The 26,598-nt window shown below is 35.4% G+C and overlaps 1 protein-coding gene across 6 annotated transcripts in view; it reads right to left on the minus strand.

Moving 5' to 3' along the window:
- Nucleotides 1-26,598, minus strand: part of GRIA4 (glutamate ionotropic receptor AMPA type subunit 4) — a 382,415-nt gene that overhangs the window by 230,359 nt on the left and 125,458 nt on the right. For all 6 annotated transcript variants that reach the window (XM_017948915.3, XM_031653000.1, XM_017948916.2 and 3 more), the window contains one exon: nucleotides 2,388-2,627. In XM_017948915.3, the coding sequence (XP_017804404.1) occupies nucleotides 2,388-2,627 (240 nt within the window). The remainder of the gene's footprint in view (nucleotides 1-2,387; nucleotides 2,628-26,598) is intronic.

A 26,598-nucleotide genomic window follows, 5' to 3' on the forward strand; every position in this document is an offset into this window, starting at 1 on the left:
CATGAGAACAAGTTGTAAAATAAGCATCTTCTGCCCAAGGTGGAGAACTAGGATATGTCATAATGAACCACAGGTAGCAACATCTCATCTATACCATGATATATATTTATTGACATTATGATTCAATTTTCAGTAAAAATATAAAATAATCACGACAATTTCTAAGGGAGAAAAAATTTTCCTTCTGCTTTGAGAGTACTCAATTAAGTCCTGTTGCTCAAAGATTTTTCCAACAGTTAGAAATGAACAGGGTGATGTTTTCTTCTAATATGTAATTCATCCCCTAGGATGCTTTAGATTGTTAACCAATAACAAATAATAGTAGGCAATATAAGTAGATTCCCATATTTCTAAACGAGAATCAAAGTATGCTGCAACCTTATAGAAAATGTGATGATGATATTAAATTTGCTGAGCTTGTTTCTGTAAGGGAAATTTACCAAGAATACCAATAGAAATGATGTACTAGAAACACTATTGGTATGACACCTTAAATGACACTGTTTGCATCTGATTAAAAATGTAAATTTTAGTAATAAAGATGAATTCTTTTAATGGGTTTTCATCTTTGAATATAGGAGATTATACTTTGAATTCTGGAAGGTGGATTATGTCTTCAAAAGTTTGAAAAAAATATTTTGAAAAGATTTAAGGATATTTATTATCCTTACTGATTTCATAGATAGAAAAGGCTATTTATTACCCTTACTCATTTCATACATAGAATTCCATTCAAGAATATTCTTAAAATGCTGCCTATTACAACCTTTGTTTTAACTGCTTATCTTTTCATAACTCTTAAACCTCAAGGAAAAAAGGACTGAAGACAGAACCCACAGATGATCCCCTAATGCTTATTTTTAAATATAATATATTGATATGATTCTAGTCACTAAATAAAAAACATGAAAAACTTAAAAATAAAAAACAAGAACTGCAAAACATGCATGGGCACTCCTTAAGTTGCTCCTCCAGCTGAAAAATAAAGCTATATCAACCACTGAACAAAATGTATGGATTGTTAATAATGCAATATGTGAGTTATTTACCTTGTCTCTCCCACACACAGGTGACATGGGATCACTTATTAATCTTTCAAAACTGGTAAAGTGAAAGGTTGCCAGCAAGCAGAAGTCTTATTGCCAAACCTCTATCATCATTGTCATGGCCCTTCAATTACTCGCTTAGAGTTTTGTATTTCAAACTCAACGTTATGGACCAATTATTTTAATATGTTCCAAAACATTAAGTCATTTGCCTTTGAAGTGAAGTAACATATTTATGTTATCACTGAACCTGAAATATCACAGAAAAAATTTTAAAAGTAGTTATTATGATATATGTATTTGGTCCTCCTCTGTTTCCTGACTTACCATTACTAAAATCCCTGGAATTTCTAGGGACAGAAGATTGTCTCTAGTATGCTAATGAGATAACTGGTGGTTGGGGGTTCTTAGATAGCTCCAAGATGGGAGCTTGTTACCAAAAGACAAAGGCAGGATCAGAGTGTTGGGAATTTTAGTCCCATACACCAACCTCTGGGGAGAAAGAGAGACATGAAAGTTAAGTTGGTCAATGGCCAATGATGTAATCAATTATGCCTACATAATGTAGCTTCCATAAAAACCCAAACGACAGAGGTAGGAGGGCTTCTGGATAGCTGAACATGAGGAAATTCCTGGAGGGTAGCTCACCTGGGAAGGGCATGGAAGCCCCACACTCCTTTCCCCACACCTCTCTCCATCCATTTATTCTATTTGTCTGTTCATCTGTATCCTCTGTAAAATCCTTTATGTGAAGGAGGAAATGAAAGTAAAGTGTTTTTCCTGAGCACTGAGATGCTCTTGCAAATCAATCAAACCCAAGGAGAAGGGTCACGGGAACCCCAAGTTATAGCTGGTTGGCTTCCGAAGTGAAGTTCAGTCTTGTTGGGGACAGCGCCTTCAACCTGTAGGATCTGATGCCAAATAACTCCAGGTAGATAATGTCAGGATTGAATGGAAGTAGATATGTGCTCTGGAGGGTCACTTAGCTGGTGTGTGGGAATAACCTCCACACATGTTGGTGACCAGAGGTCACAGAACTATTTTTTGTTGATTGTTGTGTGAGAGCAGGAAAAGCACTTTGGTTTGTTTTTCTTATTCACATAGTTATCTTAATTTCAATGAAGTTACAGAGCATGGTTTGCTAATGAGTAACCTTGTGAATCTGAAACTCGTTTAATTAGAAAATTTTCCCCAGAGTCAAGATAAAAATACACATCAACCATTTTCTGATTTTAGTGATGTTAGAGATCAAAACAATTTGCTATAAAACCGAAGTCATATAAGGCCATTTCACATTGAAAATTAGAGTTTTGCTGATATAGATGAAGAAACTGGACTTACCCCTGTCTGTGTCATACAGGAAGACAAAACAGTTCCATTCGTAGTGATCCAGTAGACTCAAGAGTGCTCCTCGTAACGAAGGTCTTAGTTGCAGCACGAACTGGCTCTCCCCCTCAGTAGGGAAACTTGGTGTGATGAGGGAGATATGTAAGGCGCTGCAGAATGAGGTCAAGGTATGTACCGACCTCTTATCATAGAGTCCAAAAATGGCAAATACTCCTCTAGAATACTGGGAACAGACTGAAACAAGAGGAAGAAAACACCACAAACTATTAGCACACTCAAATTGTTGACTTTAAAGTCTACATTCTAGAAAATTAAAAAAATAAAAATTACTGAATCATTGGATCTGTCAGGAATATAAGATAAAGAATAAAAGTAAAGTGTGCGATTAATTGCACAATCAATGAATTCTTGAGCTTGTACTCAAAGTCTTACATTGAGTGAAGCTGATCCGAATTAAAATTCTGCATTAAGAAGACAATTGGATTAAAGAGAAATTTGACTAAAATAAAAAAATATGGCCTTCCATAATAATGTGGCAAATCCTATGCTAGAGAACTTTAGGTGTGGCAAATCCAAAATTATTTTCTGCATTTTTTTTCTTACATGCAAACATATAATATACATTTGAAATTTTTGAGTATTAATTGAAGGAACATTTATAATACCTTTTGCCCTCCTGCATAAACTATAAGTACATATTTTCTATTCTTGAATTGGATTATAGTTTTCACTCTGCCTAAATTGTTACTTTTTGTTTGCTTGCTGTGGCAATTTCATTTTAATCACAGTCTTAGAGTCTCCTCGAATCATGTTTGAAAACAAACGTTAGGCTGCTAGAAAGTCATTCTTGGCATATCTGAGAGGCTTAGTGAATTGGGGCCAGCTGCGCACGTTCTAGGCAGACCAAAAAGTAAAGATAAACCAATTCCAAAACCCAACAGAAGCAAGCCAAATAAAGTAAGAGGACCCCAGGGAAACAAGTACACAGCCTCATCTTGCCTTTCTTGGTCCATGCTCCCAGTTGCTACAAAAACCGTGAGGCAACATCTAAATAGAAAAAGATTCTTCTCAAAATTCTTTTCCAATCATATTTTTATTACTCTTTTAACAGAACTGATTTCTGGTCCAAATTGGTGTGAGTTTTTCCAATTTATATTTTAAGGGACAGAAATCTGCAAAGGAGATACCATAAAGAAAGTATATTTGAATTCCAAATTCTTATAGCTTATCATGTATGGCTAACAGTCCTATTTCTTCTTGGCTTATGTAGCTAGCTTAAGAAGTGTTTAGGTCTATACAATTTTTATGTTTTCTGATTTTAGTTACTAATCTTACTTGCATTAGCTATGAATACATAATATGGCAAGAATTAAATGAGATTATGTAAAAGTGCTATGCTATGAGGACATAGGATGTGATTAATAAGTGGCAGATTTTAACACAGATTTTCTATATGCACTTGTGTAGTTAAATAGTTTTATTTTTTAATAAGAGAATAAAAGGTTTAGTAAATGAAATACTACAGTTGATTCAAAACCAAGAAAGGTAGTATTCAGATTCTAAACAGAAATACCATTTATTCTGATAGATATTATATTAAGGTTTATAAAGAAATTCTATCAAAGAAGAGCCATCAACTAATTCTATGCTCACCAAGGAACTAGAATTTGATCCTCTGAGAAGACTCACCAACAGGGCAGGCTTGTTCTAACAATGTGACTGGCTATAATTTTCTTGCAAGATATAAGGAAGATTCTAATTTAACTTTCAGGCATCTTAAGTTTAACTTAATGCAATTCTTATAACTTAAGTGATTTAATAAATAAAGTTGCTGCATTAGACCCTAATCTGTAAATGTTCCACCAAGACTCTTGATGCAAGTATGGAAGTGATCCACATTTAACACCAGTAGAACCTGGAGTTACTCGGCTCCTTCATGTTTTCCTATTTTTTGTCCTACTGGTTTTCTTGCAAACTGAGGGCCAACTCTCAAGCTTTACATGATAAATAATATGGTTCGATTAATTTTTATTTTACTCTACTGAAAAAAGTAAATTGAAGAGCTATAGAATTCAAATCTGAGATCCTGGCTTTTAGTTTGGTGCTGAAACTATACACAAATTTTAATACTTGTTCTAGAAAATGTAAACAAACAAGATTTAGAAGTCATGTACTTTAACTTATGCATATAATGAATATTTACATAATCTTTTAAAGTATGCCACTTGAAAACCATACGATTTTCAAGCTTTGGCTTCTAAATTGTGTTTTTCTAGGAACCCCATAAGTTCCCTGGAAGTACTCATGTAGCTTTGTATGAAGACTTTTGCTGAGAAAGCATTGGGTGGGCAGTGCTGGACTCTTTTTCTTGGTATCCCTCCCTTCCACCCTCACAAAAATCCAAGAGCACTTCTGCTTTCATCTATTTTAAATATCGAACAACTGACTGTATAAAATTTTATGTCCAAAGTGTACTACACTGCTAAAGTTCAAAAACAACAATTGTGCTATACATAAAATCCATCTACTCTTTATTCCTATTATATTGTTTTCATTGTAATCATTATGACTTTTCACTATTCTGGTACTCACTATACTATTTAATATTTTAATTTATTATGCTGGACCTCAACAAACAGTATTTTCTAATATTTTATTGTCTTCTACTGCATTCATTCATTTGCATCATCATACATATCTATTTATTCTCCTTTTCATAGTTGTCTGTCTTTCTTCCTCTATTCATATATACTTACTTTGAAACTATAGTCTCAGGCTGATAAATTTGCTGCTGATGTATTCTGTCACTAGCATTTTACATTCCCTTTGCAAATTTATAGCTGTAGTCTTATTCTTTTAAACATTTATTTTTTCCTATTTTATCTAGATCATAGGCTTGGCAAGTGAGCGTTATTGGGTTTTGTGTGTATGAGGGTAGATTGTCAGTCAAATATTCAATGTTATTATGTTGGTATGCTAACTTGGATAGTATTTTATTTGACCCAATGATTCAAATTTTAAAATATAGCTCTTTCCATATATAGTATTATAATCTAGCTTTGAAAACACTCTTTAATCAAAATTTTGCTTGGCTGAATCTTATGACATCTATTGTTGCTTAGCATAAAAATAATTATTCAAACAATAAAACTTCTTAGATTATATAAATAAACTCAAACGTAAATTAATGAAAGTAAACTAAGCTGAATTGAATGTGTTCAGAATACATAAAATGGAAAAATGTAAATTTTTATGTTTTCATAAAATGGCAAAATAAATGAGAATTAACGCTTAGCCAATAAATACATGCAATGATATTAGGTTGATCTATATTTTAAGGTATAAACACTAATCAGAATAAGGCTTGCAATGAAATAAGTTATAATTTTAAGTGCACGTTCTGTGTTCTGTTTCACTAACAAGATCACTTGGATTATGTATTATATAAATGAAGACATACAATAAACACACGATACTACTCCATTTTTTACCTGACTGTGTCAACTAAATATGTCTTCTCATCAGTATCATTCCCACTTTCATTCCAGATGCCACCTTCCAGATGCCAAGCTCAGTCAAATGATTATATAATTTGTGATGATTTGTAGTTCTATATCACATACAAATCAAAGGACATCGCCATAGCTCAGTGTTTCTCAAGTTATGGGACATAATCCAAGAGATGTGCTGAATTGTACTGGCCATTGCAGTATGGTGAGGAAGAGCACAGTTCTTTCTTCCATCTATGGCCCTTCTCTTTCTCCTGTATCTTCAGTTTTCCACCTCTTAAGAAGTTCCTCTAACTGCTTTTAAACAAGCTCAAGTCTTTTCTTTCATAAAGCAAAGAACTTTTCTGACCTCATGCTTCCTATCTCTCTACTCTTTCACAGCCATATAGTGGAAAGAGTCTTCTGCTCACACTCTTTTCAATTCATCTGGCTTCCACATTTTCCAACCACCAAAACTAGTCTCTTCAATTTTGCTAGCGACCAACTTACATCCTAAATCTTAGAGTTTAGCTTTTATCTTACTGGAATTCCCTGGTATGCTTGACACATTTGGACACTTCTTTCAGATGCTTCTTTGCCTTGCATTCCTAACACCACAGCTATGCTCTCTCTGCTCTCTCTGGGCATTTCTTAGTGTCTTTGAACACTTCTTACTCTGCTCCTTTAAAATTAGTGTACCTTAAAATTCTCTCTCGATCTGCCTTTTCATTCTAAATATATTTCCTAAGTGAAATCATCCAGTTCTGTGGCTTTAGTTACCATCTATGTTCTCATGATCTCCCAAACTGTACCACCCACTTCAAATCTTTCTCTTGAACTCCAGATTCATGTACCTAATTGTCTTTTGCCTCTTTTGTGCCTTAGTGAATTTTCTGAGAAATGATTGCAATGGTTTTCTTTCTTTTTCACATTATCTTCTAGAACTTTACTACTTCCCCATTCAGAATGGAGTCTTTCCTCTCACTTGAACCTGGGTTGACCTTTGAGACTGCCTTGACTATTAAAGTATCACAAAAGTGATTCTAGGGGCTGGGCGTAGTGGCTCACACCTGTAATTCCAGCACTTTGGGAGGCCAAGGTGGGCAGATCACGAGGTCAGGAGATTGAGACCATTCTGGCCAACATGGTGAAACCCCGTATCTACTAAAAATACAAAAAAATCAGCCGGGCCCGGTGACAGGCGCCTGTAGTCCCAGCTACTTGGGAGGCTGAAGCAGGAGAACGGCGTGAACCCGGGAGGCGGAGCTTGCAGTGAGCTGAGATCCGGCGACTGCACTCCAGCCTGGGCGACAGAGCGAGACTCCGTCTCAAAAACAAACAAACAAACAAACAAACAAAACAAAAAAAACTGGGCATGGTGGCACGTGCCTGTAATCCTAGCTACTCGGGAGGCTGAGGCAGGAGAATCATTGCTTGAACCCAGGAGGTGGAGATTGCAGTGAGCCAAGATCATGCCACTGCATTCCAGTCTGGACAACAAGAGCGAAACTCTTGTCACACACACACACACACAAAGTATCATAAAAATGATTCTATGTGACTTTTGAGGATACCATTCTCATTCTCTGGGGGTATACAAACATTTTACTCCGCCACTATGCTGTGAGGAAGCCCAGGTGACATAATGAGACCCACATAGAAAGGAACCAATACCTCAGCCATAACTAAGTTCCAAGCTGACTGCCAGAACAAAGTTAACAGCACTAGGAATAAATAATCTTAGAAATGCCCTCGGTTAAACTGCCCCAGTCGATGCTGTATGAAGTAGAGATTAAGCCTTGCCCCAAATGTGACATCATGGGCAGAAGAAATCACTGTTATTTTAAGCCGTTCAGTTTGAGATGGTTTGTTATGCAATAATAACTAACAAGTAAAATATATGTGTACAGTACTTAGGAGTACTAAGGAGTGTGCCTACCCATAGTAAGCACTTAATAAATATTATATAGACATGTATATTAATAAATATTGTTTGAGGTATGTGCCAAAATTTATTTTTTTCATTTCTTAATATTGAGCATTTTGGTTGAGCTTAATATTGAGCATTTTGGCTGTTTTTAATTTTTGGCAGTGATAACATGCTCTTATGATAACCATTTTCATGTATATCTGGTTATTCATTAGGATATATTGTTAGAAGTGAAATTATAAAATAAGGAGTATGAATCTTTTTGGTTTTGATCAATATCACTAAATTTCTCTCCACTAGATTATACTAATATACATCTCTCCCAATAGTAAACCATCTACTGGGTTTGTCAACTTTTCTTAATTTTCTATATTCTATATTTATTCTTTCAGTTGTTGCTCTTGTTTTATATTGATACTTGACAAAAAACTCTGATTTTAGTAAATATCTCCATACTCCATCTGAATAATATATGGATATTTAAGCATTTTAACCTTAGACATTGCCCTCCTGTCATACGTGTTACTGTTGTACAGTATTATAGTTCCACATGTGCTTAGTCATCTTAAACATTTCATTCCCTCTATCATATATTTCTATTGCCTAAAATCTTTGGTAATTTAATACTATTTTGTGTGTATTCTAATTTGTATTTTAAGTGGATTGTCAACATATTTTTTTTGTAGTTTTGAATTGTGAACTAATTTTCAGCAAAGCTCTATTTGTGAGAATTTAAGAAGGCTCTTTTGAAGAGATATTTCTCCAGAGTGTTTTTGCATTTACTTATCCCAATTATTCCAATATGTATTTGTAAATGATGTGCCTGTGTTTGTGTATGTTCATGTGTCTGTGAATTTCTTCATTTATGAGTTCCTAGAAATTGCAGATAGTACAAATTTGAACAGAAAGTTCACAGGAGAGCAGACAAATACATCACAATTCTCATGGAATTATGTTATTTTTTATGCAGAACTCAAGGGAAGCCAGGATGTTTCTAGGATGACTGTTTGAGTCAGGGAACAGATTTTTTTTTTTCCTATGTCTACTTTCTCACTGATGCTGTAGACTTCACAAATCCTTGTTTGTATGGTGATCTCATTTCCAGCTTTTTGCCAATTGTTGGTTCAAGGCCTTGAGAATCATTTTCCCATGTAAACCTCCCCAAGGGAAGCTTCAGTACCTGTTCCTGTTGTCTAAATTTTTTCTGTTTCTTCGTTCTGTCCCTTTGATATTTTATTTACTTTCCTGTAGACTCACTATACATTTGAAAAATTTAACAATTATAAAAACCTAATCCTTCTAATTGTTCTTAATAATTATGCTAATGTTATAGAATCCATAATCTATGGAACTGGAGGTCTTTGCTCCCTTTGTTTGTAAGATTCTGTGATCTAAGGTCAGGATTTTATCCAATTTTATGTTTGGCATAACCCTTAAAATATTTACCTTTTCTATGACTTGTCAATCCTGATAGTGTAGAAATTTCATTTTCCGCAAACTTTCCCTGATTCCTTTAAACTGAATTAACAACATTTCCTCTTTTTTGCCATAATACTCTGTGCACTTCTAAAAACAAAAAACCTGAATTTTCATAACAGTATTTGTTGTAATTATTTTTGATGTTGTCTATCTGTAACAATAGCCATGGTTTTCTTGAGATTCTTATCTTACCTTCCCAAAGGCTATATTTTCTGAATGAACAAGTAAATTAAAAAATCACAATAATATTTTTAGGAATAGTATCATTTTATATGATCTCATATATTATAATCATCTCAGAATATTTATTACTTCATAACTAGGATACTGTAATGATATTGTAATACAATTACTTGTCTTTTTCCTACCTACTAAACACATGCACACACACATGGAAACACATGTGTGTATATATATATATATATATATATATATACACACCCACACAATTATTATTAGACATGACATGTAGCAAACATATCCCATAAATGTTTATGAAAATATTATAATTATAGCAATAATTGTTGGGTAGTATTAAAAAATCTCTACTAATATTGGAAGAGGGAAATGTATTAATTTTAGTTACAGAAATAGGATGTGTTGAGTCAGTAAATTCATAGGAAAAAGAACAGTCAGCAGAACATTGAGGAGAAGCAGGCAAGCTGAAATAGAGGAGGCTATAAAATGTTTACATTCTTAAGCACATCAGTAAGATAAGCTAACAACAAGGTTAAAACCAGGCCAAGCAAGACAAAAGTCTTAATATAGACTGAACTCCGCAAGTCCCATTCCTGACTGCCTTAATTATGAAAGTCCTCTTCATATTAGTGATATTTTACTAATACGAATAATGTAAATGGTAACTAGAACAACATATGAACTAGATAGAAACTATACTTTACAGATAAAACTAAGAAGGCATTTGAGACAACTTTGTACAACAGATAGAGGTAAACTTATGAGGATTGTGAATTAATGGCATTGTCCTGGGTATGTTGGCTTAGAACTGCATTTCTGTGTTTCTTCTTCTGGACTAGTTGGTGTAGATATGGTAGATGTTTTGTGTTTTTCTGCCACTTTACCTCTTCTAAAAAGTGACCATTACTACATGGATGGAAACTCAAGAACTAAACACATTCTGCTGCTCCAATTTGGCAAACTGGCTCAAGTTGCTAGCATTGTAAAAGCCTGCTGCCTTGAGTAACAATCTTGCCAGCCTTTGTTGCTACCAAGAAGGGTTAGGATAGGTAGACAGAAGATTTAAAAACAAACAATGATACAAACAAACATATTACTTTACATAGATGTTTCATAAAGAACTTTATAAAGAACTTTAACATATATAACCTCATTTATTACTATCATTTATTGTTACTATTATTCACATTTTGGAAAAAAAAGTTAGTTATTAGCACAAGAAAAGAGAGATTATAGAACCTTATCCTACACTTCAAAAGTCTGTCTTCAGAGTTTTTATTTTCTTATTTAGTCAACTAGATTAGAGCATAGGACTTAAAAATGTTTTTCATGTATTAAAAGGTTTACCTATTCCCTTTTTGAAATGTACCGTATCCATACAAACAGAAACATGATTGGAATCTGCAGCTGGAAAATGTCATTATGAAGGAAGCAATAAAAACTAGAAGCACTATAAGAAAGTTGGCCCTAAATTAACAGTGTAACACAAAACATGTGGTTACACTGGGCCTGGGAAATGGGAAGAAAGCAGAACAGAAAAGGAAAAGCTACTAAAACTCTTTGGCTTGTCTTTAATATTATCCAATTTCTATGTGATGTACAAGGTGCATTTATCTAAGTGTCATCATTTTCTGAGCTAAGGTAACAGTAGCTAAAGGTTTTTATAGTACATCTTGCAGCAAGGGTCACTACCTTGAAGTCCTGGGTCTAGAGAAGATGAGCCTTATTTGACAGCTACATTTTTTCCCCAATTGAATATGAATGTTTTGAGGTGAGGTATGTATTCCTCAGCAAACTGCAAGCCTTACCACTCCGTATTACTACTACTATGATGCTTCAAGTATTTATGTTAACTTCCTAGCCTTGTAGGATATCTGAACTCGGATAAGTAATCTATGCATTTTTTTCCAATATGAATATAACTGTTTCTTGGTTTGGGAAAAAATTGTTTAAGGTTGTGTCAAAAGTATGCTTAGTAGTGTTTTCTCCTTCTTTAGTAGAAAGCATGCACTGCCGGAAAAAAAAAAAAAAAAAGGTGGATTTAACACTACCACTCGTTCCTTTATTCGAAAAACATTTATGTACTGCCTAGTTTATTTCAGTCACGGTGTTAAACACTTGAAAGAAAATACAAAATAGTATCCCCACTAAGATGAGTTTCACAGTCTAGTGGACAAGACAGGGCTCTAAACTGATAATCCAAGACGGTGAATATAATAAGGAATAGTCAGAGGGAACTGGGAAGCACAGGGAAGAGGCACTTCTCAGAGGGTGGAGTGGAGGGAAGGCTCACTGGAGGAATTCCTACCTGTCTGTGGAGGTTAGGCTGAAGAATAGTAATTAAAGACAAACCAATAAGTAGGCTATTGTAGTAGGCCAAGAAAGAGATCATAAAAGGGTAAATTAAAGCAGATGTGGTAGGCATACAATGTAGAGGTATTTAGGAGATAAATATTTAGGAGCATTTAGGATATAAATAGGCAGAATCTAATAAATTGTTGAATGAGGAGGATGAAGAAGAGGGAGGAGAAGGAAGAAAGACTGAAAGATGACTTCTTGTTTGTATCTTGAATGAATGAATGGGTAGCAGTGGTATCACCTTGGGTGATAGCTTGGATAGCTTGGAAAGATTTTTCTTGGATACTGTGGGAGAAGTACAGTTTTATAATACACAGAAAACACTGGATTCCATTTTGGACATGTTGAGTTTGAGGTGTCAGGTGTCTAGCTGGTAGTTGCATATAAGAAAATGAAGTGGAGCAAGAAGAAATGGTTTAAATATGTAAATTTTCAAGGAAATGGCTGTGAAAGTCCACATGAGATTCTACAAAAAGAATATGCAGTGAAAAACTCTTGTCTGATGATATAAATGTGGAAAACAATTCATTTCAAAATAATAGCGGATATTATCGGAGGAATAGGAGATCTGGCAGATGAAGTCAGAGAGGGTAGAATTTTTCAAAAAATGAAAGCTCAAAAGTATCAAATAATATAGAGAAAGATTTTTCAGAATTACGTTGGAGGATTTATTTTTAGAGGTCCCTGAGTTGTCTGTGAGACTTTATCCAGTTGTTGTTAACATTTTAATGGTTATTTTAAAGTAGTGTAAGCATATGCTGAATCATCTAGATGACCTCCCTGAAATAGAGAAATGCCTTGGGATTTCAGTGCCTGTACTTCTATTTTTGAATAAAATCACATTTAAAATACCTCAGGGATAAATGATACCTAGAAATGTTAGGTAAACAAATGCACACCAACTGCTTGAACAAAAACATAGTGATAAGAAAATAGAGGCCTTATGTGCATACCCAGTTTAGGCACACAGAACATAAAAGTCTGAGGGCTCATGTGGTAATCCCAGAACTTTGGGAGGCTGAGACGGGTGGATCACATGAGGCCAGGAGTTCGAGACAAGCCTGGTCAATATGATGAAACCCTAGCTCTACTTAAAATACAAAAATTAGCCAGATATGGCAGCAGGCGCCTGTGATCCCAGCTACTCAAGAGGCTGAGGCAGGAGAATCGCTTGAACCTGGGAGGTGGAGGTTGCTGTGAGCTGAGATCTCACCACTGTACTCCAGCTTGGGTGACAGAACACAAAAAACTGATTTTTTTGGTTCACCATTCCAGTAGCAACTGTGTTAGATACCAATAAAATGTGGGCTTTAGTAATTATGTAATGCTAAATGTATCTTCAAAGGAATATGACTACAGGGTATCAAGAGAGGCCATATATATATACACACACACACACATATATATAACATATATATATACACACATATATACATATTGCACTGATTTGCAACCTTCCCTTGTAAATCAGTGCAACTATAGAGCTATATATACACACATATATACATATTACACTGATTTGCAACCTTCCCTTGTAAATCAGTGCAACCCCTACACATATCTTACCTAATCTTTGATTTATGAAATCTATGAAATGAGGTGTCTTCCCACCCATGCACCTTCACATCCCATTCAAACTCCTGGCCTCATGTGATACACCCGTCTCAGCCTCCCAAAGTTCTGGGATTACCAGCATGAGCCCTCAGACTTTTATGTTCTGTACCTAAACTGGGTACGCGCATATATCTATCTATCTATCTATCTATCTATCTATCTATCTATCTATCTATCTATATCATGTATATATATATATAATATATATAACATATATATACACATACACACACGTGTGTGTGTGTGTAAATATATTTGACAGGAGAAATTTGAGCTTGTTTACAAGTTAAGGGAATGGATTCAGTAGAGAGCAAGATAGGATACAGAAGAGATAAGGGATACTAATTAAATGAGGCTCCAGAAAGATAGAATCCATGGGGTCAAGGACAGATACAAGGTTGACCTTGAATGGGATGTGAAGATGCATGGGTGGGGAGACACCTCATTTCATAGATTTCATAAATCAAAGATTAGGTAAGATATGTGTAGGGGTTTACAGCTCTATAGTCGCACTGATTTACAAAGGAAGGTTGCAAATCAGTGCGGTTTGAAAAGGGTGTTTGAAAGTAGTAGAAGTTTCAAATTGTTTCAGAGAGCTGGAGAAAAAACTAATGAAGAACACATGAGGTAGCTTATAAACTCCATTATGATAAGGAACTAGGCTTATTTTATTTACAGCTGTGTCTAATACAACACATGTAACATACTAACTGCCACATGATAGATGCCCCATAAAACCCTACTGAGTGAATAACAAAACAAGCAAAGTGAATGAATTTTTTTTTATTATGAACACACCTAAAATCTACTCTCAGCATATTTTCAGCGTATAATACAATATTACCTACTATAGTCCTCATGCCAGACATCGACTTATTCATCCTACGTAACTGCAAGTTTGTAACCTTTGACCTGCTTCTCCCCATTTTATCCTCCTTCCTGTGCCTGGTAACCACCACTCTCAGTTCTGTAAGTAAGCACTTCACTATGTATATCAAAATACCATGTTATATACCTTAAACATATACAATAAAAGTAAATTAAACACAACAAATGATTGGATGAATATTGACAGATCTGAAACTGTGAATTGGGAGTGGCCAAAATCTAGAAATGTATGACTCTTCAGGCACAGATAAGGCTGGTGACCAAAGGGAATAATTATGAGGAGTTGCTGTCTAGAAGTTTGCCACTTCCCTTCTTGGAACACACTCCTCTCTTGGCTTCCCCAACAAGCATACTTTCCTGAGTTCCCTCTTACCTGACAGCTTATCCTGTGTTTCCTCCTCTTGCATTTCCCATTTGACGCATTTTAAAATATTGAAATAGCACTTCTTCTACAATGTTTCTTTAGATAATCTAATCCATTTCTATACCTTCAACTATTACCCATGTTCCAAAGCTTCCATGGTTAATATCTTCATATTGTCCCTTTCTTTCCTATGAGCTTCAGACTCAAATATCAACAGTTTCCTTGACACACCCTTTGGTTGTCTATTCTGCACCTAAAACTTAGCCGGGTCAAAACAGAACCCTTCATTTTTCCCCCCAAAACCTTTTCTCTGTTTTCTGCCATTCCAACAGAAAGCATGGCTATCTATGAAAATATTCTTGATTCTTATCTTCCTTTTATTTCCACATCTAATACATGAGAAAATCTTGATTATTTTATTTTCAAAATATCAAAACTATACCTAAATCCATTCACTCCCTTTGTTTCTATTATGCTGCCATTTTTTGCCTAGTCACCTTCAAGTCTCCTAACTCTTCCTTTTACCAGTTTTCTTCCTCCCTAATTATGCTCCTCTGAACAGAGAATGTAAATAGACTGCATCTCATCCCTACTTAAAATTCCAGTGGCTTCTCATCATGAGTGATACCTATGTGATCTAAGAGGCACAATGACTTTTGCCTTTACTAAAGTCACTTAACGCTGCACCGCTCACTAACCATAGCCAGACTCTCCCTTTTTCTCCTGTTTAAACTTATCTTCTCCTCTCACTTCAGGGCCTTTGCAGTAGCTGCTCTTGCCTGATCTTCATATAGCTGGATTTCTCACCATTCTTTTCTCAACAAAACTGTCAATTCCTCAGGGAGACCGTTTCTGACTCCTCTCTATCCTGAGGTTCTCATAGCTCCAATCATTCCTTACTACAATTATTTTCGTCATAGCTCTTACCACTATTTGAAATTATCTTATTTATTTGATTGCTTATTTATGTCTTTTATCTAGGAAAATACACATTCCACAAGAAGAAGTAACTGGATTGTTGTTCACTGACATAACCCCAGCCCCTAAAATTGGCACATGGAAAGTGCTCAATTAATATTTGCAGAATGAATGATATCATGGTTTCTGGCAACAGAAATAAGAAAGGAAGAGAGACTGCGAGGGTGTGGAATGACTGGCTGAAAGCCATAAGAGTCTACTTTCAGGTTGCTGAGTTGACTCTGGCAGTTAAGTTTCTGTTTCTGCAGTGAATCTTCCTCCCCTTTTAACCATGCGTTAACTCACCAATAGTTTTTAATTAAAGCTCAGTTTTCAAAAATTGGCAGCTATTAAAACAAAGAAGTATAATGACTCCTTGTGAGGAAACCAATTATAATCATAGCTATATATTAATTGTTTAACAATCTAAACTCAGTTAAGACATTCTCCTTTACACTTGACACAAATTGCCTCTTTATTTTATGTTTTATAAGGGTGATCTTATGTTGTCATTTTCATACATTTAATTTTTGCTAGCTAGAATGTGATGAGGCTGTCAGTGCATCTGGCAGTGTAGAGCCTAGAATTGGGTGTGAAATGCAGTTAATTTCAGGTCTTGTAGCCTCTCCCAAACTCTCACTGCTCAGCCTCTTGGACTGTCCTGAATATTTTTCATTCAATATTTACTTAATTTTTACCTGTTGATTTTCAGAATCCTGCTATTTATCTTTCTTTTAAAATAAATCTTATTACCCCTCTGGATATTAAAAAATGATTTTTCTTAAAACACTGACAGTTTATTTGAAAACTTTACAAAACCAGGCAAGAAATTCCTCTTTCTCTAATTATTTGATGGTAAAATGATAAGCTCTTCATGTTCCGATTTGAAAAGGCCCAATCAGATGGTGGATAGCATGCTGGGCCCAGAATTCATTAATTTATACCCTTAAGGCATTATCATAGGTTATTAATATGTAAACACTAATTTTCTTAGAATTCTGAATAGTGGTTAGCTACAGTACATAAAGTTACTGAAGCTAATCACCATAAATGACAAGTTGAAATGCAAATTACACAAAAATATTTCACTTTAATTATATCCCAATTAAGTACGTTCAGTGTTTCAGATGTCTTCTCTGAAGCTGCTTCTGGACAGCACCATCAAAGATCACAATGAGATATAATCATGGGCTGCACTTATACAGTCCTGCACATGCTTCTCTTTAGTTTTATGACATCTCAGCTAGAAAGCACATTTCAATTCTAAATTAAACTAATTGAGAGCTCAGTAAAAATATTCAGGCTTGTTTGCACATTTCTTTCCGGAGTCAGGCCATCATAATGGAAACACATGGCTCACTTTGCTTCCAAGGCCTACAAAAGAATAAGCAGAAGGCTATTTGCAATACTCAGCACGAGGAGCAAGATTCCATTCAGTGTAAAGATGGCTTCTTTGGCAGTAATTTGGGTGCTGCAAAGATCACATCACTCTTTTATACTACTAATCTATAACCGTAAGAGCTCCAATAAGTGAGCTTTTGGAAGGAAGGAAGGTGAGAGAAAAGGAAGAAAGCCATTTCTAAAAAGCATCTTAATCAAAACAGGTGCGGTGTTTTTTGTTTGTTTGTTTGTTTTTTTAACTTGTCAACTTCCCATCATGAAGAAACAAAGTATAGGGAAAGAGGCACCCAGTGATTTACTGTTTAGCATTCAAGGATTTAGGATATATTTTTACCTTTAAGTGATCCCTTAATGGAAACATTTGATTCATCATCTATATTTTGTACTATATAACTGAGTCACATAATTACAGTAATATTCTTTTTATGCCAGAGAAACACTTTTTCAAGGGTCTAAATAATAGGTTGAAAGCATTCCTTCATTGGAGGAGACACAGCTGTCTTCCTGAAAATCATTTAAATGCATTTTGGAAGTGGGTAACAGCAATTAAAAATGGAATGGAATAATATTTGGGCAGATATTTGAGTGGGTTTTAGAAACAACTATTCTCATGAGTATTACACTTCCTGAATAACTGAAGTGTCATCACTTATTTTGGATCCAGAATTTGGTGACATTTGTTTAATGTCTGTTTTTACCACTCCACATAACTCTGTGGTAGCAAGAACTGTGACTGCTTTAATCACCATTCTTTTTTTTCTCCTCCGGCATTCAGCATAAAACTTGGCGCATAGCTGGTGGCCAATAAATATTTGCTGAATGAACAACTCAGTGAATGGAGGCAAACAAGAGGTCATATGTGAAAGGTATTTGAGATTCATGAAGATATTTAGCCCAATTAATCTACAGAATGAATAATTCCTCATTGTATTGAAGATGGCACAAGTTACCAAAGTTAATTTACATGCAACTTGTCTGGAATTCACTTACACAATAAATTCACTTACACTCATTAAATGAGACTGCCTGCTCTGTGCTTTAGACCAAGAATACCTATCCAAGTATTCTAATGCCATGTCTTACGCATAAGAGGGAGCCATCCAGGCAGTTAGATGGGGAAAGCGAACAGGGAAGGAGTTGGGGGGGAATTTATTTTATACCCACGGTGTGTGAGACTCTGTAATAGTCATTTTGTATTCTTTATCTCCTTTAAACTATGACATTCTTATAGGGAGGTATTCTTGCTTTCCCTTTTCTTTTTGAAAGATGAAATTTGGTAAATTTATGCAACTAATATAAGTTTATACATCTAAGTGGTGAAAGAACAATTTTGTAACCTATATCTGCTTCCAAAGTTCATGTTCATTTCATTCCACCACTTGAAAAGAAAATCACTGGCTAAGTACTTCTTCCATCCTGCTCTGCTGAAGGGATTTTGACCATTATACCTTTATTGCTACTGGAAGAGGCACTGTAAGAATACTTATACTTCATGGAAACAGAAGTAGGTCTTAAGGGATTATGGAAAATTGGTTTCTTCTTAAGAAGCCACTTCTTAAAGCAAACTGAGTTTTTGCTGTCAATTTAAAAAGGACAAACACATATATAACTCAGAACAATAAAATTGCAGTAACCGATGTTTCAATACATTTTTCTTTTATTTTTGTAGTTGTCCCATACTAAAGTCCCCTGCAAAAAATCCTGAAAGAGAATTTACAGCTAACCATGACTAGATGGAAATATTAACTTTGCATGGTTAATATTCACATGTAAAAACAATTTCTTCCTCTTCTAGAATATAATAATTGAACTAGTAGTCAAATGTTAGTAAAAAGACATAAAGCAGTCAATTTAATTGTGTGTTGTCATTTTTTTGGCTGTATTCAAATTTCAAAAACAATTTTCAAACATTTGGGCTGTACATCAAGAAGGACAACACGAAACAGAAATAATCAACTACTCCAGTTACTTGTTAAAGTTATACTTTTAAAGCAACAGCTTTTTGAATTCTCAGAACCATTTCCAGAGATTTCAGTTAAATAAATTCTGATCTATAAAGCTATTTACGTCTTTTCTCTGTTATTAGAATATTACAGAATAGAATGCTATCTAATAAAAATGCTATTTCGTTCCCTATGATATTGAACCATGATTTATTACTCAAATAACACCATTAATAATTTTCTCTTTCTGCTTCCGCATGTGTGTTTGTGTGTGATGAAAGCAGTAAGTGCTTTGGGTTTTAGGAAATTGTAACAGTAGAATAGAATATGGCTTGGTACAATAATCACTATACTCTTAAAGGCATTAAAACTTGAAGTATATATTTCTTTGCTTTTACACTAAAGTAACATTTTTTTTCTAATAACATATATTAGAATAGTTCGAATCCCTTAAAACCAAAAGGTCAGACTTTATATTAGAATATAGCCTTTTGAAAAAAATTTAAATGTATGTATATCTGTTTCGTAGCTAATACAATAAAAAGAAGTTTAATCATTGCATCTAAAGTGAAATAATTTATGCAGTGTAAAGTCTGATTATGTATATAAAGTAACTTATATCAGGTGTTTATGAGATGAACAAACATGTATACTGTACATATACTATACAAGGAGATTCTAAATTTTTTCTAAATAACTTGAGTATTTAGTGTACTACATAAGAAAATAATAACTTTCAGAAATTGTATAGTAACAGTTATTATTCTGAACAAATAATCATGAATATTTCAAATATAACATTTTCCAGCATACACAGCCATCTTTTTAGAGAGAGATAGAATGACTATTCTTTCAATATGGCTCTGATATCCACCTACCATTAATTTACTGTAAATGAAGACTGCAAAGTACAGCATCCACAGGGCCTAGGAATGTAATGTAAATGGATGAGGCAGGCTGAGGGCAGGGTGGTGAGGTCAGTAATTAATCCGAGAGTACTTACCCCACTACAAGGGGTGCCACTGTCATCCCAAAATGATTGTTGCCAAGAGGGATTAAAGGCCCAATGTGTCTGGGTATTCTGAATTTTTGATAGAATCTTTATATCTGAATATTTGTGAATATTCTTCCAATTTTTAAGCATTGGCCACCAATTAAAACATTTATTTATTTTAGAGCGTACCAAGATAAATTTTATTTGCGGGCAGCATATTGTCTAGATCTGACAGTTTTCTGGGACAATTGCTGCCCCTTCTTCATTTAAATTTGCACATACATTACCAAACTAAAATTTCTAATCTTCACAGTGCTCATTTTAACCTGGTGCTCTTAAATTTGAGCTGCTTATTGTTGGTTTAAAAATGTACGTCTAAGTATGTAAGTGTGTATCCTTCTAGTGCTAGAGAGAAAACAACTTTCCCAGATTATGGATTTTTATGCCTATATGAGACTTAGAGAGTATCTAGATGGATTCTTCCCTTTTACAGAGGAAGACAGTAAACCTCTAAGTTATTAAGCCACTTGCCCATGGCCTTTAGACACTGACAAAGTAAAGCAGATGTCCTTAGCTTAGACAAAAAGTAGAGATACAAAGTCCATTCAAATAGGAGGAACAATTTAACAGTAAGATCCTACTTATAAATTAATAGAAATTAATAGAAATGTATGTAATGAATTTCTTGCTACTACAGGGAGAGGAGACCTGTGAGAAAGGAATGTCTACCTTGTGTCTTGTTATTTAAACTATGTTTTATGAAATTGTTGCACCCAGAGAGTAGGATGAACACTTCGGTGGATATTTACTAATGGGTCTGAGCACATTTTAATTATTAAAATATTTAATCAGTAGTATTTCCATGTTTAATAAATTATTATCCTTTCTCTTTTGCTGATTAAGACAAGTGAGTTGTTTGTTCACTTACAAACATCCATGGTTCACTATATTGAGTCTAAGCAGATTTTTGTTTTTGCAACTTGATTTTCTTTCTTTTTTTTTCTGATAATGTTCACTGGTTTCATGGTGGAAAGTCTCTAAGGATTTAATCTAAAAGCTAATTTTTTGAATAGTATGTCATGTTTGAGGTAGCTATCTGTTAGCTCAGTGCATGTTTGCTGATTTGCATATTGTATTTTAGGTACTCTGTTGTGGGCTGAGAACATACAAGTAAGTAAAACGTGTTACATGATTTTGAGAATATGCAAAACTAGAACTTTATATGGCAGTATTTAATATCATCGTGGCTGTAACAACGATTCATTCAACAATATTGAGCATCTACTCTCAGTTAGACACTGCCAGGTGCTGGGGGAACACCCCAGTAGAGAACTCACATGTGATCCTCACTCTTACATTGACCAAGTATTGATAAGTAATATTAGTGCTTATAAAATTAGTGCTTATAAAGGAATAAAGGATAGTATAAGGATGCAAACTTAAATTGACTGATAACTAGGAGTATGCCAGTCACAAAGTAGAGAAAACACTTTCTCAGACGTAAATGAAAATTGCAAAGTGCTATAAAGAAACTGAACAATTTTGTTTGGTGTCTGAGTGGGAGGGGAAGTGGTGAGTGATAAGGTTGAAGAGGAAGTAATAGGCCAAGTCTTGGAGAACAGTGTAAGTATCCCTGTGGATTTTAGACTTTATCCTAAGGATGATGGGAAGCCATCTTGTTCTGAAACAGGAGAGTGAAATAATCTGATTTATGATTTTAGAGTGCTGGTTATAGTAGGAAAAATTAATTAAATGGAACTGTAATGGATCCTGGGGAACTTGATCCTGGTATTGCAGTAGTCTAGGCAAAAGTTGTTAAAAGCTTAGAATGCAAGGGCTGTGAAGAGCAAGAGAAATACATGGACTCAAGGCATATTTAGCGAGTAGAATTAGTAGGCTTTGGTGATGAATTACACATGAGTGTTAGGCAAAATTTACATCTCAGTCTCTTGCTAAAGCAACTGGCCGAATGCTGTTGTGTTTACCATTTACCAAGGTGGAGTAAACTGTGGGAGGTTTAGTGAGTCCAATTTTATACATACTTAGTTTGAGATACTTGGAGAAAATTCAAGGTAAAATGCCAATTGAGCAGATCTGTCAGTGTCTAAAGGCCATGGGTCAATATATACAAGAGATTATACACACACACACACACACACACACACATATATATATATTCATATATAATGACCAATGATAATATGGTTATCATTATGGGAACATAAAAGAACACAGGAAAAATGTTTACAGTGAAGCTAGTAAAGTAACCTTACCAGGAAAGGCATGAGAAGTAAGGAAAACCCAGTACAGTATGATATCATGGAATTCAATAGAAAAAAAGTGTTTCAAAATGGAAGGGGTGGTTGTTGGTATCGACTGCTGCTGGAGCAGGATTATCAACAAGCAGAATAAGAATAGATGTCTGGCCAGGCATGGTGGCTCACCCCTGTAATCCCAACACTTTGAGTGGCTGAGGTGGGAGGATCACGAGGCCAAGAGTTTGAGACCAGCCTGACCAACACAGTGAAACCCCGTCTCTACTGAAAATACAAAAAATTAGCTGGGCATGGTGGCAGACGCCTGTAATCCCAGCTACTTGGGAGGCTGAGGCAGGAGAATTGCTAGAACCTAGGAGACGGAGGTTGCAGTGAGCCGAAATAGCACCACTGCACTCCAGCCTGGGCGACAGAGCAAGACTCCGTCTCAAAAAAAAAAAAAAAAAAAAAGAATAGATGTTTATGGAAACCAAGGAGAAACTAAAGAATGAACACAACAAATCCTTAAAGATACAAAAAACCTCCCAACAATTCTGTATTATGTAGAAGTCTATTAATGTCTACTGGTAAATAAACAACAATTTCATACATGCATCATATATATGGCCTACTCACTTCTATCTACGTATATATGTATACTGACACCGTATCTTCTCTAAAGTGTGGCATCATCCAGTAGTGTGATATTAAAGATAACGTTGGTTATAATTATTTTCTTAACTTTGTGACAGCAAGGTAGTAATATATGGAGATGTATTAAGTCTTTCAAAATAACAATAATGTGTTCAGGTATATGATATATCTGACAAAGAGAGTTTGTATATGCAATTAATCTACTTCTATACATTGATTTAGACAGGAAAAGAAGATAATATAAGAAATAACGATATAAAGAGGCTGTTTAAGTGTGGGATACACAATTTGGACATTTAGACACATCAAATGAGGTAGTAAGTGTGAAAGGAATGTATAAACTGCAAAGTGCTATGCAATTAATAAGAGCGTAATGGATGTTAGTCATTCTTTTCTGCTGTCTGACATCTGAAAAACTTGCCTATGTTTAGGTAATTCACTACCTCATGAGTCTTGGAGCCTGAAAGTGCCAGATACTGTTTTCTCAGCCTCCCTGGCAACAAAGCTGTGAACTTGTGTGCCAGATATTAACTTATTGCCTCATTGCCTCTCAGCTCCGAATCTACTTTTCTTGGCCATGCTTTGTGATACTGGCATTGGATTGTGCAAAAATCCAGCTTTGCCAGCTGGTAGAATCCTAACTTCATCAATAGAAGGCACTGGAGTGACCCTACGAAGTGGTAGCAGCAAGAAGACATCTTCCTTGGGGTTTGGTCCTCTATTATCATTTTTCCATGCAGGAGTCCAGTAGTTCACACTGAGGAGTTCTAGCAGCACTCACAGTAGACCACACTTCTCCCTAAACCATGACTGCTTGTAAGCACCTTCATCCCATCAGAACCGTCTCCATCCCTCCAGTAACACACAACTGCTAATATAAACTTGCACACTCTTCACATAACAGCAGCTTCTAATGCTTCTGCTGGTCCACACCCTCCACTGAACGCTGGACACTTCTATAGATACGTTTGGGCCACCCACATCCTCAGGCAAAGGAAGGCCACTTCTAGAAGCTAGCAATGGCTTGTGACCTCTTTGCTACTTGCAGGCTGCACTCTCCTGGAGTAGCCACACTCTCTTTGAAGTCTAAATTTCAACCTTGGCAGGAAGCCTTCCCCCATTCTTTAATTCCTTATTGTTCATGCTTCCTCAGCCTAGAGATAGTAGCTATTATTTTGCACTCAATATTACTGGACAGCTTAGAGTCCTTTCTGTTTCCTAGTACTTAACCTCCTTCTTATTTTTTATTATACTTTAAGTTCTGGGATACATGTGCAGAACGTGCAGGTTTGTTACATAGGTATACATGTGCCATGGTGGTTTGCTGCACCCATCAACCCATCATCTACATTAGGTATTTCCTCTAATGCTACCCTCCCCTTGCCCCCACCCCCCGACAGGCCCCGGTTTGTGATATTCCCCTCCCTGTGCCCATATGTTTTTATTGTTCAACTCCCACTTATGAATGAGAACATGTGGGGTTTGGTTTTTTCTTTCTGTTAGTTTACTGAGAATGATGGTTTCCAGCTTCATCCATGTCCCTGCAGAGAACATGAACTCATTCATTTTTATGGCTGTGTAGTATTCCATGGTGTATATGTGTCACATTTTCTTTATCCAATGTAACATTGATGGGCATTTGGGTTGGTTCCAAGTCTTTGCTATTGTGAATAGTGCTGCAATAAACATACGTGTGCATGTGTCTTTATATTAGAATGATTTATAATCCTTTGGGTGTATATTCAGTAATGAGATTGCTGGGTCAAATGGTATTTGTAGTTCTAGATCCTTGAGGAATTGCCACAATGCCTTCCACAATGGTTGAACTAATTTACACTCCCAATGACAGTGTAAAAGTGTTCCTATTTCTCCACATCCTCTCCAGCATCTGTTGTTTCCTGACTTTTTAATGATCGCCATTCTAACTGGTGTGAAATGGTATCTCATTGCGGTTTTGATTTGCATTCCTCTAATAAGCAGTGATGATGAGCTTTTTGCCTATGTTTGTTGGCTGCATGAATGTCTTCTTTTGAAAAGTGTCTCTTCATATACTTTGCCCACTTTTTGATGGGGTCGTTTGTTTTATTCTTGTAAATATATTTGTGTTCCTTGTAGATTATGGATATTGGCCCTATGTCAGATGAATAGATTTGAAAAATTTTGTCCCATTCTGTAGATTTTCTGTTTACTCTGATGATAGTTTCTTTTGCTGTGCAGAAGCTCTTTAGTTTAGTTAGATCCCATTTGCTTATTTTGGCTTTTGTTGCCATTGCTTTTGGTGTTTTAGTCATGAAGTCTTTGCCCAGGCCTGTGTTCTGAGGGTATTGCCTAGGTTTTCTTCAAGGGTTTTTGTGGTTTTAGGTCTTACATTTAAATCTTTAATCCATCTTGAGTTAATTCTTGTATAAAGTGTAAGGAAGGGGTCCAGTTTCAGTTTTCTGCATATGGCTAGCCAGTTTTCCCAACACCAGTTAGTAAATAGGGAATCCTTTCCCCATTTCTTGTTTTTAGAAGGTTTGTCAAAGATCAGATGGTTGTAGATGCATAGTGTTTTTTTCTAAGGCCTCTGTTCTGTTCCATTGGTCTATATATCTGTTTTGGTACCAGTACCATGCTATTTTGGTTACTGTAGCCTTGTAGGATAGTTTGAAGTCAGGTAGCATGATGCCTCCAGCTTTGTTCTTTTTGCTTAGGATTGTCTTGGCTATACGGGCTCCTTTTTGGTTCCATATGAAATTTAAAGTAGTTTTTTCTAATTCTGTGAAGAAAGTCAATGGTAACTTGATGGGAATAGCATTGAATCTATAAATTATTTTGGGCACTATGGCCATTTTTACAATATTGATTCTTCTATTCATGAGCATGGAATGTTTTTCCATTTGTTTGTGTCCTCTCTTATTTCCTTGAGCAGTGGTTTGTAGTTCTCCTAGAAGAGATTCTTCACATCCCTTAAAGTTGTATTCCTAGGTATTTCATTCTCTTTGTAGCAATCGTGAATGGGAGTTAGCTCATGATTTGGCTCTCTATTATTGGTGTATAGGAATGCTTTAATTTTTGCATATTGATTTTGTATCCTGAGATACAAAATCTGCTGAAGATTTTGTAAAATTCTTCAAAAAATTTGCTGAAGTTGCTTATCAGCTTAAGGAGATTTTAGGCTGAGACAGTGGAGTTTTCTAAATATAAAATCATGTCATCAGCAGAGACAATTTGACTTCTTCTCTTCCTAATTGAATACCCTTTCTTTCTTTCTCTTGCCTGATTGCACTGGCCAGAACTTCCAATACTATGTTGAAAAGGAGTGGTGAGAGAGGGCATCCTTGTCTTGTGCTGGTTTTCTAAGGGAATGCTTCCAGCTTTTGCCCACTCAGTATGATATTGGCTGTGGGTTTGTCATAAATAGCTCTTATTATTTTCAGATATGTTCAACCAATTCCTAGTTTATTGAGTGTTTTTGGCATGAAGGGGCGTTGAATTTTATTCAAGGCCTTTTCTGCATCTATTGAGATAACCATGTGGTTTTTGTCATTGTTCTGTTTATGTAATGGATTACATTAATTGATTTGCATGTGTGGAACCAGCCTTGCATCCCAGGGATGAAGGCAACTTGGTCGTGGTGGATAAGCTTTTTAATGTGCTGCTGGATTCAGTTTTCCAGTATTTTATTGACGATTTTTGCATT

The sequence above is a fragment of the Papio anubis genome, chromosome 12 (genome assembly GCF_008728515.1).
Source record: "Papio anubis isolate 15944 chromosome 12, Panubis1.0, whole genome shotgun sequence".
NCBI lineage: Eukaryota > Metazoa > Chordata > Mammalia > Primates > Cercopithecidae > Papio > Papio anubis.